At 38.9% G+C, this 12,859-nt stretch overlaps 1 protein-coding gene across 1 annotated transcript; it reads left to right on the top strand.

The window, feature by feature from the left end:
- The first annotated feature begins 11,506 nt into the window (after positions 1-11,506).
- LOC124968871 (olfactory receptor 7E24-like) lies at positions 11,507-12,409 on the top strand. Its single transcript, XM_047531711.1, has one exon. The coding sequence runs from the start codon at positions 11,522-11,524 to the stop codon at positions 12,407-12,409; it is 888 nt and encodes a 295-aa protein (XP_047387667.1). The 5' UTR covers positions 11,507-11,521.
- The last annotated feature ends 450 nt before the right edge of the window (positions 12,410-12,859 follow it).

The following is a 12,859-nucleotide window of genomic DNA, read 5'->3' as shown; positions in this document are numbered from 1 at the left end:
CAGGATCCTCCTGGAAGGTGCCTTGTGTCTGTAATCAGTCAGACTCATTCAAACTCTCCTCATTTTTCTGACTTCTCTACCTAGGCATAGTTATAAAGCATTGCTGTCCTCCTTCCTTCCCTGGAAAACGTAGGCACTAGTGCTTTGGGAAGACTCTGAGAGGACATGAAATGAATCAAGCTACGCTGGCCCTGCAGCCCAGAGCCTGGCTTGCAGGAATCCCTGGAACACAGGTGACGATGCCATGGTGACTGGGTCCTCGTCTTCAACATCATCGTCTTTGTGATGACTTTGCAGAGTTAGGCAACAGAGTGGGGACCAGTACTTTCATGTTGCGATGTGTCCAGCAAGTATGACAAGTGTGGGAGAAAAACAAGGCTTTGAATGAGGTACCTGGGACCCTAAGAACACAACAGCACACAAACCACACACTCTTCAGAGCTGGATTTTTGCCCATCACTGTCCCCCATGTTGCTACCCACTTCCTCAGTCAGTCCTGACAGGGAGGAGACAGTGTTTCTGAGGGGCCTTCCTGCACCCATCTTCTCCCTGGTCACTTACTGGTTTAAGCTGCTCCTCTGCTGGGTCATGACCAAGGTGTGCAGATCCATTGCACTTCCCCTTCCTCATACTCCTTGAAGCCTCCTGCTCTGTCCTCAGCCTTGGTATAAATACAGTGTCAGACATGAGCTTCCCCAGCAGACAGCCCTGGGAGGAGGAGACAGAGGCGTGGGGCCCACTGGGTGGGAACCTTCAAGCTGAAACCTCTAGGCACAGACTCATCACTTACCAGGTGACCTTGGAGGTTCAACACACACACAGGTCACAATTAACCAAAATGGTCTAGGTCACCCAAATCTCTAAGAACATTTAATATTAACAGAGGAAGAAAGAAGAGGAAAGGAAGGCCCAGCAAAGTTTTGGGCTCATTCTCTACCCAGAAGGACATTCTGTCTGCTCTGCACTGTGTTTCTTTCTTTTATTTTCTAAGATTCACTTCTATTTTATTTCCATTTTATTAACATGAAATATATCTAACATTAATTACCATTTTTACCTTTTTAAGTGTACCATCAATTTGTGTGGATTACATTCACCTTGCTCTGCAGCAATCACCAACACCCATTTCCAAAATATTTGTCTTCCTAAACTGCGACTTGGAATCCATTTAAAATACCCATATTCCTGAACCCTCCAAGTCATGGAGATGACTGTTCTACTACAAAACTTTATAAGTAAATATAGGTACAATCTATAAAAATAACATGAAAAGGAGGTAGGTTTTGTAGGTCTATAGGTTTAGTTTTGATGCCACTCCCAACCTACATACACCCTCAGGACTTTTTCCCATGGTGACAAACCCAAACTTCTGAGCATTCTTTCCTGGATGATTTCTGTTTTTCATGCCCTTCTCTGCACAACTAGGTTAGAGCATCATCTGAACAATGGTAGAAAACTCGTAGTATTAGAGGTAACAAAATTCCATGATTGTAGTGAAAAGCAGCCTTTTTAAAACTAAGAGAACACATAAAATAAATTTCATTACCTACTTAAGGAAAAATGCATTCAAAGTAAAGGCATTTTAAGCAGCAAAATATACTTTATTTTACTTTTAGACAATGGTAAAATTTATTTTGACTTGGAATAATTGTGAACACCCTATAAGCACGTGGACTGCCTTCCTAAACAAGCAGTCTAAGCTGAAGGTTCATGATCAGCAATCACTGTTATGTGACACGAACCTACTGTGAGTTTATATATATAGTAGGGTTTTCTGATTGCCCTCCTTTGTGACTGTAAGTGGGCACCACAATTTGTTTTTGTTTCTTTAGCAGCATTTAATATGTAAGTACTGTCCCTGGCATTTGTGGATATCAAGGTTTCAAAAGAAAATGATTTAAATGTACCTAATATATGAAATTGTGAATTGTAAAGGAGGCATTATTAATAGACTACATCAATGAATATGTCTTGTAATGTGAAAACTGACTTTGTAATGTTTTATGCAGGTTTAGGCATATACCAGCATTTGCTCCATTTCAATCCCCAGTAACTTCCCTCTCCCTCCCATCCCTCCCCTTGAATCTCCTTTCTCTGCTCCACTATTCTCCTTGTTAGTTTCATAAGATCTCCTTTTGATTTCTTGTTTTGTCCTTGCTAGAACACACAATGGAGACTATTTGAATCTTGACTTTCCTTTTCATGTTTTTATTAGTGCATTAAAGTTATACACAGGAGTCAGTTCATTTGGATGTATTCATAAATATATATATATATACATATATATATCAATATGCTATATTTCAGTCCCCAATAGTTCCACTGCTCTTCCTTACTCCTTCTCCTGATCTCTTCCTCTCCTCTGATGTTATCCTTTCTTTTAATTTACTGTTCTTTAATAGGTGCATTTTCATTAGACATAAAAGTGGAACTCACTGTGATACATCCATCTATACATCCAGTGTTTCTGAACCCAAGTAATAAGGATTACCCTAGCAATCACTTTTTTTTATATTCATGAAATTTTCTTCCATGATGTTTCTATAATTGAATGTTATAGGTAATTTTCCATAATAGCATGTCCCTTGTAAACAAGACAGAGATGCAAGAAGGTATTATTTTACCTCATATCTGGGTCTTTCAACAACTCTGGAAAGGAAGAAGATACAGGCATGAATGTTGGAAGGCAGGGTCCCTGTACCTCATGTTCTGTTTCTGTGACCAAAGAGGAGTCTAACAGCATTTTCAGAGAGTGTGCCTAGACCTCTCCGCATCTGAGACCCCAGGACCTCTTCTCAAAACTTTCTGACGGTTGAGAAATAGTTAAAATATTCTTTGCATTGAATCCAGAGGATGATGATTTTATGTGCAAAGCATCAGAGAGTCTGATGCTTTTTCTAGCCAAGTATAAGCTCTGGGTAGCCTGAAATGAAGGGTTCATCATTCCTTTCTAAATATTTAGTGTTTATTTCATGAGGACAAAAATGAAATATTGCACTAGGGAACTAGCAGAGCCAGAACTCACGGTCACAGGATATTTAAGTCCATAATACAATCATTAGTTCTGTGATTATTAGCAATATTTCTGACTGTGCCCTTATTTTACATTTTCATCACACAATGCACACCTACTGTCTTTCATACTCAATGCAGTTGTATCAATTACACATCAAACACACAACAGTGCTGAATCTTAGAGATGCTTAGAACAGTAATAGACCCAGCAGGGTTGCACATAAAATGACCATCCTCTGGATTCAATGCAAAGAATATTTTAATTGTTTCTCAATCATCAGAAAGGTTTGAGAAGAGGTCCTGCGGTCTCAGACGCAGAGAGGTCTAGGCACACCATATAACCATTTCCAGACTCCTGAGCAGGAATGGAATCAGCCTCTCCTTTATAGTTTCAATGCTCCATTTACAAGAATAGAGGAGGATGCAGAGAGCACAAGGCTTTCTTGGATTGGGAGCCAGAGAGACAGCTCTGTGCTGGATTATTATGCCTCTACCCCTCCTGTCATCTTTGCATGTCATATGTAGGAATCCTTCCCACAGCAGAGGCCACAAGTGCCTCTCAGTGCTCTCTCCTGTGACCTGTTGGGAACCTCAAAACCATGGAGAGCAAGGGGTCCCTTCAGGAAAGACAGGGAAGAGATGGTTGGCTGGATTTTCATGGGGAGGACCTACCAGGAGTCTCTATTCAAGCACCAAATCTCAAACCAGTTTTGAGTCTTTTCTACCTGTGTAACACACTTAATATGCAAATCTGCCCTCTTTCTTTTTATGTACAATCATCAAAATTTGGCCAAAAAAGAAGCAGCAACACCACTCCTGCTGTGGAGAAGCCATGAATAATACTTCATGATGTTGTGCTTGCTGTCAACCCTCCTCATTCTTATCCTCTCCTTCACAAACCTTTTGGAGTGCTCGCAAAACAGGGTAGAAGGACACAAATTTCCCTAACATGGAAGAAATTTAAGAGAAGCAGATCCAGTGTGGGAGGGAAGCAAAATTCTCAATGACATTTCCACAACAAAGTACAAAATGTTCACATTCCACAAGGTTTAAATCTGGCTTAATGGTGACCTTCCAACATGTTGTTCCAAGTATTATTTTGTCCTGATGGGGAGGAAACAAAACTTTTGACAATCCATCCCTGATACATCCTCTCCCTCAGCAATTTCTGAATTATACTGAGCCTCTGCAGAATCATGACCAAGGACCAAGAATAAATACCAGTCCCTCCACCCAGTGCCTAAAGAAAGCTCAGGCTCTGTCCTTAGGACTGAGGTGAATACAGTGAAGGCTATGAGATGAAGTCAATCATGGAGAGGAGATAGATGCATGGTCCTGTGGACTTGAACCACCAGGGTGAGCACTGACTATGGTAAGAGCTTGGAGGCTCCCTGCACAGAGCTCATAATTAGCCAAAATGTTCCCTGTTATCTCAAATACTAGGAATGTCCTAATATTAGTGGAGGACAAAGAAGAGACAAGATGACCACAGAGTGTTTTGGCTCTTCTAGTAGTAAGCAAGAATCATGTGTACTCTTTACTTCTTTCTCGGTTTATTGGCACACATGATTTGTATAGAACAGTGGATTTCATACCTTAGTGCTTAAAAGTTAATTGACTCAATACTGTTCCCCAGCATCTCCCTTTATCCTCACTTGATACACCTTCCCTGATCCTGTTCAACTACCCAAATGCTTTTCCTTGTATGTTAATGACATCCTTTCTTAATCTTTTGCCCTCTTGCTTCCACATATGAGAGAAATCCTACAACACTGGTCTTTCTGTGTCTGACAGACGTTTTTGCTTAACATTATACTATCTAGTTCCATCCATTTTCCTGCAAATGACATAATTTCATTCTTCTTTATGACTGAATAAAACTTCATTGTGTATGCATATATATGTATATATACATGTATACATATATGTGTACATGTGTTAGTATATTATATTGTCCATATCCATTCATGCATTGAGGGATATCTAGGCTTAATCCACAACATGGATATTATAAATTATTTTACAAATATTCACTTCTGTCATGTATTCAAATTTTAAATATCACTTTATTTTATTTTCATTCTTAATTTTGGTAAAAAAAAATGAATGAAAAAACCTTACCACTTTATTTTTAAATGCACCTTTGTGTGACAATACATTTGTGTTGTTTTGGAATTATTACCATCCTGCATTTGCATTAAATTTTCCTCTTCCCACCTGAAATGGGACTTTCAGAATGGGGGAAACAATCTTACAGTAAGAGAAAAGATCCCTGAGGTGGGAAGAATACCAAATATGGCACCAAAAAATAAATAACTGTGGTATTGGTGAAGGTATGAGAATAGGCAAGGTTAATAAATTGAGAAAGGGGACAAAGAAATTCAAAATTTCCACATCCTTAAAATTGGTAAATGTAACAGAATCAAGTTGTGCATCTGGGAGTCCAAAATGCTAAATAAAAAGACTCCAAAACTAAGGAACCACAGAGGTGCGGGCTCGCGATGACTGAGTGATGCAGTGGGTGACAGGTGACCCTAAACCTTTCATAGGCCATCACAGTCAGAAGCATGCCATCCATACAGACAAAAATGGCAAAAAGAGACATCTGTGTCAGGCAACCCATGTAGGAGATGACTCTGCTGTGATTTAGGAGGTTCACAATCATCTTTGGGACCATGGTGGAAATGAAACCCCCGTCAGCCAAGGACAGATTGGCGAGGAAGAAGTACATGGGGGTGTGGAGGTGGGCAGTCAGAGCTAACAGCCAGCATGATGAGCAGCTTCCCAAGCTCTGTGACCAGGTACCTGGACAGGAGCAATCCAAAGAGGATGGGCTGCAAGTCTGGATCCTCTGAGTGGCCCCTGAGTTGGAATTCTGTGACACGTGTTTGATTGTTTTGTTGAGTATTGCTTGCACACCTTTTGGGGAATAAAAGGCTTAGAATAAGGTAACTCAAAATCAGGTATGCAGCACAACTGAAGGGTTCACACCTGAATTCAATACATTTGCAGCACTTTTCTCAGTGTGACAAACCCAATCCTAGATCTCTTGAATGATTGGCTTCTGTGTTACTCTCTTCCTTGGAAACACACGTCCTTTAGAGGCACTGAAATAAGCAGTGTTAGACCAAGAACATCACACTAACAAGGCCATGGTCACGGCAAAGTACAGCACTGTCTTCAAAGGCAGCAGAGAATAAGGAACATCCTTCCCATTTAAAAAATACAGTGTCATTAAAGGAAATAAGAAGCTGTTAAATCTACCCAATTTTATTCTCAGACATTGGCACAAATGTTCTTCATTAGAATATTTATAAGTACTGTGCTAGAGCCAGCAATCCATTATTTGAACACTATTAAATATGACAGTTTATAGAGGAAATGAATGTCCCCTAAAGAGTATTGTCTCTTCGTCTACTAAGTTGGAAACTTATATGTAAAATTTTACTTATTTCACATCATTTTTATTCACATTTTTGGAGCACAGTGTGGTATTTCTCTCCATGTTCACAGTGCATGTTGATCCTCATCCAACCATCAGTCTGGTCTCCCCATGCCTGGGCACCCTCCCCAGTTCCTAGTAATCATGACTCCACATACAGGTTGACTTTGGTCACCTTCCAGATATGAGAGAGATTATGCATACTAGTCTTGCTGTGTCTTGTTTTTTTTTTTTTTTTTTTTGGAGAGGGTTTCTGTTTGTTTGTTTGTTTGTTTGGCTTATTTTTTGAAATACCCATTTTCATTCTGCTTCTGTTGTTCATTGTGGTAAAATATACCCAGAGTGTGCTTTCCACCATTTTCAGTGAGCACAGTTCCATGATGTTCTTACATTGTGGTGCAATCTGCCATGCCACCAGTCCCCAGAAATCTTTCATCCTCTTCAACTGAGAAGTTGCACTGCATTCAAAATCTCCCCATTCCTTTCCCCCCTGACCTGGGTATCTCTCTCCTAGTGTGAAACATGATGAAGAAATTAAAGATATCAGGCTACAAAAATATCCTGAATATAGATATATGTGTGTAAATGTGAATGTCTCTGTGTGTGTTACTTTCTATCCTTGTGACAATATACCTGAGAAGAACAATTCAAAAGTTTGAAAGGAGGAAATATTTATTTTGGCTCACAGATTGAGAGATTTCAACGCATGGTCAGCAGCCCTGTGGTGAGGCAGAACACCAGGCTGAGGAGGCATGATGAGGAAATCTGCTCCCTCATGACATTCTGAAACTGTGTGTGCTGTGTGTGTGTGTGTGTGTGTGTGTGTGTGTGTGTGTGCATGAATGTTATGAGAGAGAGAGAGAGGCAGTTACATCAAGATCTTAAATTTGTACATAAATCAAACCATGATAGAGTGTTACATAAGAAGCATATGCCATTTAATGTTTATTTTTCAATTAAGTGTTTATTTTTCAAACTGGTATTTTTATTCACAGTAATAACAAGTAATATTAGTGCACCATTTTAAATGTCTGGAGGTATCAAAGGCAGAAGTTCTCAACCTGGGTCAAGAAAAGACCACCAAAATGGAACTGGAGACTGTCATGCTAAGTGAAATAAGCCAATCCCACAAACCAAAGGCCAAGTGTTTTCTCTGCTATGCCAATGCTAACGCAAAATAAGGGGATGGGGAGGAAAGAAATTCATTGGATTATACAAAGGGGAATAAAGGGAGGGAAGGTCGATGGGAATAGGAAGGACAGTAGATTGAATTAGACATAACCTTCCTATGTTCATATAGGAATAAACGACCAGACTAACTCCACAACATTTACAATCACAAAAATGGGAAACTATCCTCCATGTATGTATAATATGTCAAAATACATTCTACTTTCAGGTATAACTGAAAACAACAGCAAAGACCACCACGCATTTCACTTGCAGATATTCTGATTTTTTTTTTTACCTGAAACCAGGGTATATTTTGAAACATTTACAGATGTTAATAAATGGACAAACTATTCTATTAGACTTAACTATTTTAAAAACTTAAAAAGCTATTATATACAGTAAGTAATTATGTCCCCATATTATAAATGTCCAAACTGCCTGAGTGTTTCTGACACTATTTCTTGTGCATTTTTTCTCTGTGCATTGTTTGTAAAAACTAGCTATTTGTGAGAGCTAATGAAATAATGAATCTGAATTTTCTTCATGCAGACATAAGACACTCTTATTGTAATGCATGTATGAGAAAGAATTGACAAGAAAATCTGTTAATGAGGATTACAAGTTTGGAACTGAAATCCAGACTTTAGAACTCTCCCCTACTGCTAAAGTTCCTAACTATAAAATGGAAGTTCTGGGATTAGATAAACAATAAGATGGTCTCTACAATCAACATATAATACAGAATAAAAATTAACAAAACCAAAGACAGATTTCCTTACCAGATATTTTACTGAGATTGCACAGCTTTGATAGAAATAAACTTATTTAAAACTCTATTATGTATTTATACCACATTTTCTTTATCCATGTATCTGTTGACGGGCTAGTTCCATAACTTGGCTGTTGTGAACTGCACTGCTTGATGTATCTGTATCACTTCAGAATATCATTCTAGTTTCTTTGGATATATACCCAGGAGTGGAAATAATTCCTTTTCTAGTCTTTTGAAGAAGCTCCACATTCAATTCCAGAATGGGTATACTGTTTTGAAGTCCCACCAAAATTCTCACTTTTCCACAGATCCTTGCCAGCACTTATTATTTGTATTCTTGAGAATTGCCCTCCTGACTGGTGTGAGGTGGAATCTCAGGTAATTTTGATTTGTGTCTTCCTAATTGTTAGAGGTGTTAAAGATTTTTTCATATACCTCTTGGTCATTGTATTTCTTCCTTTGAAAAGTATCTGTTTTGCTCTCTCATCCATTTATTAACTGGGTTATTTGCTTTATGGTGCTAAGTTTTTGAGTTATACACTAAATATTAATCCCTTTTGTAATATTTGTTGGAAAAGGCAGCAAAACCAAACATCCTGACCTGTCAATCCTTCCTTCTTGGCCACTTTGCCTTGGTGATTCAGACTTGAATTCTTCACTTGTCACAGTAGAATGGTGGTTGGAGGGATTTGGGGTGCAGCAAGTAGAGGGTTTTTAAATAGGTGCATATTGAAGGTTTGGGAAGAAGAATTTTTGAAGGTAGACAATGTGACAGTTACACAACAATGTGAAGAAAATATCACCAAAATGTGTACTTAAAATAGTTGAAATGATAAGTTCTGTCATAAGCCTGTTACTCCCATGATAGTGAAAATAAATAGGGAATGGATCATTTTGCAAATTATATTCCACAAAAGTGCATTATCATAACATTAACATTGTGTCACGCATGTACAGATATTGAAAGGTAGTCAGTGGAGTGATAACTTCCATAAACATCTATATTTGTTCAAGATAAAATTCCTTGATATCTTTGTTTTTTCGCTGACGAGATGTGCAATGGTAACCCAGTTTGCTTGTTGATCAGTCTTGTCAAGAGACTCAGGTTGTCTGCCATGGTGTTTCAGATCACCATAGTTATCAAGTTGGCTGCACACAATCACCAACCGTAGTGACATACACCTACACCCTTCAGTTTCACCTCATCTTAGCTGTTGTACTTGAGTCACTGTTATTCCTATACCTGGTTCCTCAAGCTTGCAAAATGACTTATTGCCAAGTTAATTGTATAAAGTGATTTATAAAGTGTTGTGTCATGTTTTAATATGTTTCTCACATAAATCCCTTTTAAAATGTAGACAAATATCTTTTAAAGACTGGCAAAAAAGACAGAAATGAAAGAAGTGAGCAGCATACACATATTTCCTACCAAGTTGAAGAATATATTCAAAACAAACTGTGGGCATTAATCTTCTCTTTGTCTTCTATTGCCATTAGTGTTAGGAAGTCCTTAGAGAATGGAGTAACATGGAGCAATTTGGCAAATTACGAGTCCTGTGCATTGGACTTCCACAGTCATTTAATAGTCAAGAGTCAACCTGTCCCTCTGGTCACAGCTGGATGACTCCAGTATCTCGGTCTCCATTGGGATTCCACAGTCATTTAATAGTCAAGAGTCAGCCTGTCCCTCTGGTCACAGCTGGATGACTCCAGTATCTAGGGCTCCATGCCTGTGTGTTTGCATCAGGAAGCTGGCCTATATCAGGAAGCTCCTATCTGATGCTGTATGCTTGTCAGATGCTGGATACATATATTTATCCTGGGGATAAAGTCTGAGTCTTTGTTGGACATGGGACTGTCTTCAGATCTGCATTCCTTGGTCATGATCCTACAGAGAAGCACAGCAATCAGGTAAATACAAAGGGAACCCTCAGCTGTGGGAAAGACCCTTGGAAGCGTTGTTTCCTCATAATGAGTACAAACAAGTCCATTTGTAATTCAAACTCCTTAATCTCATCTGACCAGATATCATCAGTATCTTGAAATCTTTGATATGGGGTCTGGTGGGATTATCAATATGTAAAGTTTTTGCTATGAAGGCTATGGAGTTTACGTTCTTGGTTGTGGCAGGGGTACCAGAAATCTTATTCAAAATTTGCTTTCCACCCAAACTGCTTCTACTTTCCATAGGTATCTCACATGAAGTAGCAGAAAATGGGTCCCTTAAGTATTACAGATGGGCTTGTTCCATCACCTGGCTATTGTGAATTGCACTGCTTTAAACACTGATGTGTCTGTATCATGACAGTAGGCTGATAAGAACCAAGGATTGGGATAGCTGGGTCATATGGTGATTTCATTCTTAGTCTTTTTGTTTGTGTGTTTGTTTTGAGGTGCTTGGTACTGAACGCTGAATTTATTGCATGCTATGCAAGCACTCTATCACTAAGCCATTTCCCAGCCTCATGTCTAAACTTTTGAGGAAACTCTCTCATAGTGGTTATATTAATTTGCAGTCCCAACAACAATACATGAGGGAACATTTTCCCCACATCCTTGCCAGCATTTATTAATTTTTTTATTATTGATAACTATCTGTTCTAACTGCAGTGAGGTGAAATTTCAGTGTAGCTTTGTTTTGCATTTCCCTGATTGCTATATCAGGGATGCTGAACATGTTTTCAGATATTTTTGGCCATTTGCATTTTCTCTTTTGCGGGGTGTTGTAGTGCTTCTTAATTTTCTTTATTAAAAAAGAATTTTTAAATGGAGATAGATATTGTTATCTCTTTCTTAAATTAGTAGGTTTATTTTACCAAGATGTTTATTTGTTATCTCTAATATTGTTTGTCTTTGAAAACTGTTCAGTTAAGCATCTCTAAAGTAGTTCTGTACAGAAGGAGGTGAATAAAACAGAAACCAATAATGAAAGAGTTCTAAAAAGACTGAGTTCATTACAACTGAGAAATATTGCTAAGAGTTCATAAATTTCAAAGGTGAATTGAAAATAGGTAGAGTTCTGAGTAACTTTGTTTTCTCTACAATCATTTTTCTTGTTCCAAAGGTGTACAAGGAATACGGAAGAACGAAATCTAACAGGTGTCTTAAAGTTTCATCTCATGGGACTCTTAGAGGACTCAGAAATGCAGCCTGTCCTCTTTGGACTGTTCCTGTCCATGTACCTGGTCACAGTGCTTGGGAACCTGCTCATCATCCTGGCTGTCAGCTCTGACTCCCACCTCCACACCCCCATGTACTTCTTCCTCTCCAACCTCTCCTTGGCTGACATTGGTTTTATCTCTACCACAGTCACAAAGATGCTTATAAACATCCAAACTCACAGCAGAGTCATCTCTTATGTTGGCTGCCTGACACAGATGTCTCTATTTAGCATTTTTGGATGTATGGATGACATGCTTCTGACTGTGATGGCCTATGACCGGTATGTGGCCATCTGTCATCCCTTGCAATATGTGGTCATCATGAACCCTCGCCTCTGTGGCTTCTTAGTTTCTGTGTGTTTTCTGGTTAGCCTTTTGGACTCCCAGCTGCACAATTTGATTGCTTTACAATTCATCTACTTCAGGGATGTGGAAATAGCTAATTTCTTCTGTGATCCATCTCAGTTACTTGATCTTTCATGTACTAATACATTAACCAATAATGTAGTCATGTATTTTACTGGTGCCATCTTTGGATTTTTTCCTGTCTCAGGGATCCTTTTCTCCTACTATAAAATTGTTTCCTCCATTCTGAGGATCCCATCCTCAGGTGGGATGTACAAAGCCTTCTCCACCTGTGGGTCTCACCTCTCAGTTGTTTGCTTATTTTATGGAACAGGCCTTTCAGTATACCTTGGTTCAGTTGTGTCATCCTCCCCCAAGAAAGGTATGGTGGCCTCAGTGATGTACACTGTGGACACCCCCATGTTGAACCCTTTCATCTACAGCCTGAGGAACAGGGACATTAAAAGTGCCCTGTGGAGGCTGCATAGCAGGATGGTCTAATCTCATCATTCTCCATCCTTCTCTTACTGTTGATTAGAAAGTCAATCATCTAGAACTTCTGATGCTTCATTTTGGAATCATTATTTTTGTTTTGCCTTCGTTTTATTCCACGTCATGTTTCATGACTGAACACCGTTTTATTGGAGTGTCTTTAATTCAATCTCATGATTTTTCTGGAATCCCTTTTCATCATAAACATCATAACTGGCAACCTCTCTCACTTCTCAGCAGTACCTTGGACTCCAGGTGAAATGCTAAACTCTATTTTTATGTAGTTAAAATTGGTGTGCTTCAAAGTTCTTGTGAATTTTCTTTAAGAATTGCACCTATGGTATGTATTGATGTAGGCTACATCTCAGGGCCAGATCACTGGGTCTCCAGTTTAGATTTCATTGTAAGCACCTGAGAAGTTAAAAACATTTTTGACTAGGTCTCATGCCTAGGGATGCC

This window comes from Sciurus carolinensis, chromosome 17 (genome assembly GCF_902686445.1).
Source record: "Sciurus carolinensis chromosome 17, mSciCar1.2, whole genome shotgun sequence".
NCBI classification, from domain to species: domain Eukaryota; kingdom Metazoa; phylum Chordata; class Mammalia; order Rodentia; family Sciuridae; genus Sciurus; species Sciurus carolinensis.
Note: the sequence above shows the minus strand (reverse complement) of the source record. Positions and strands in the feature narration are given on the sequence as shown.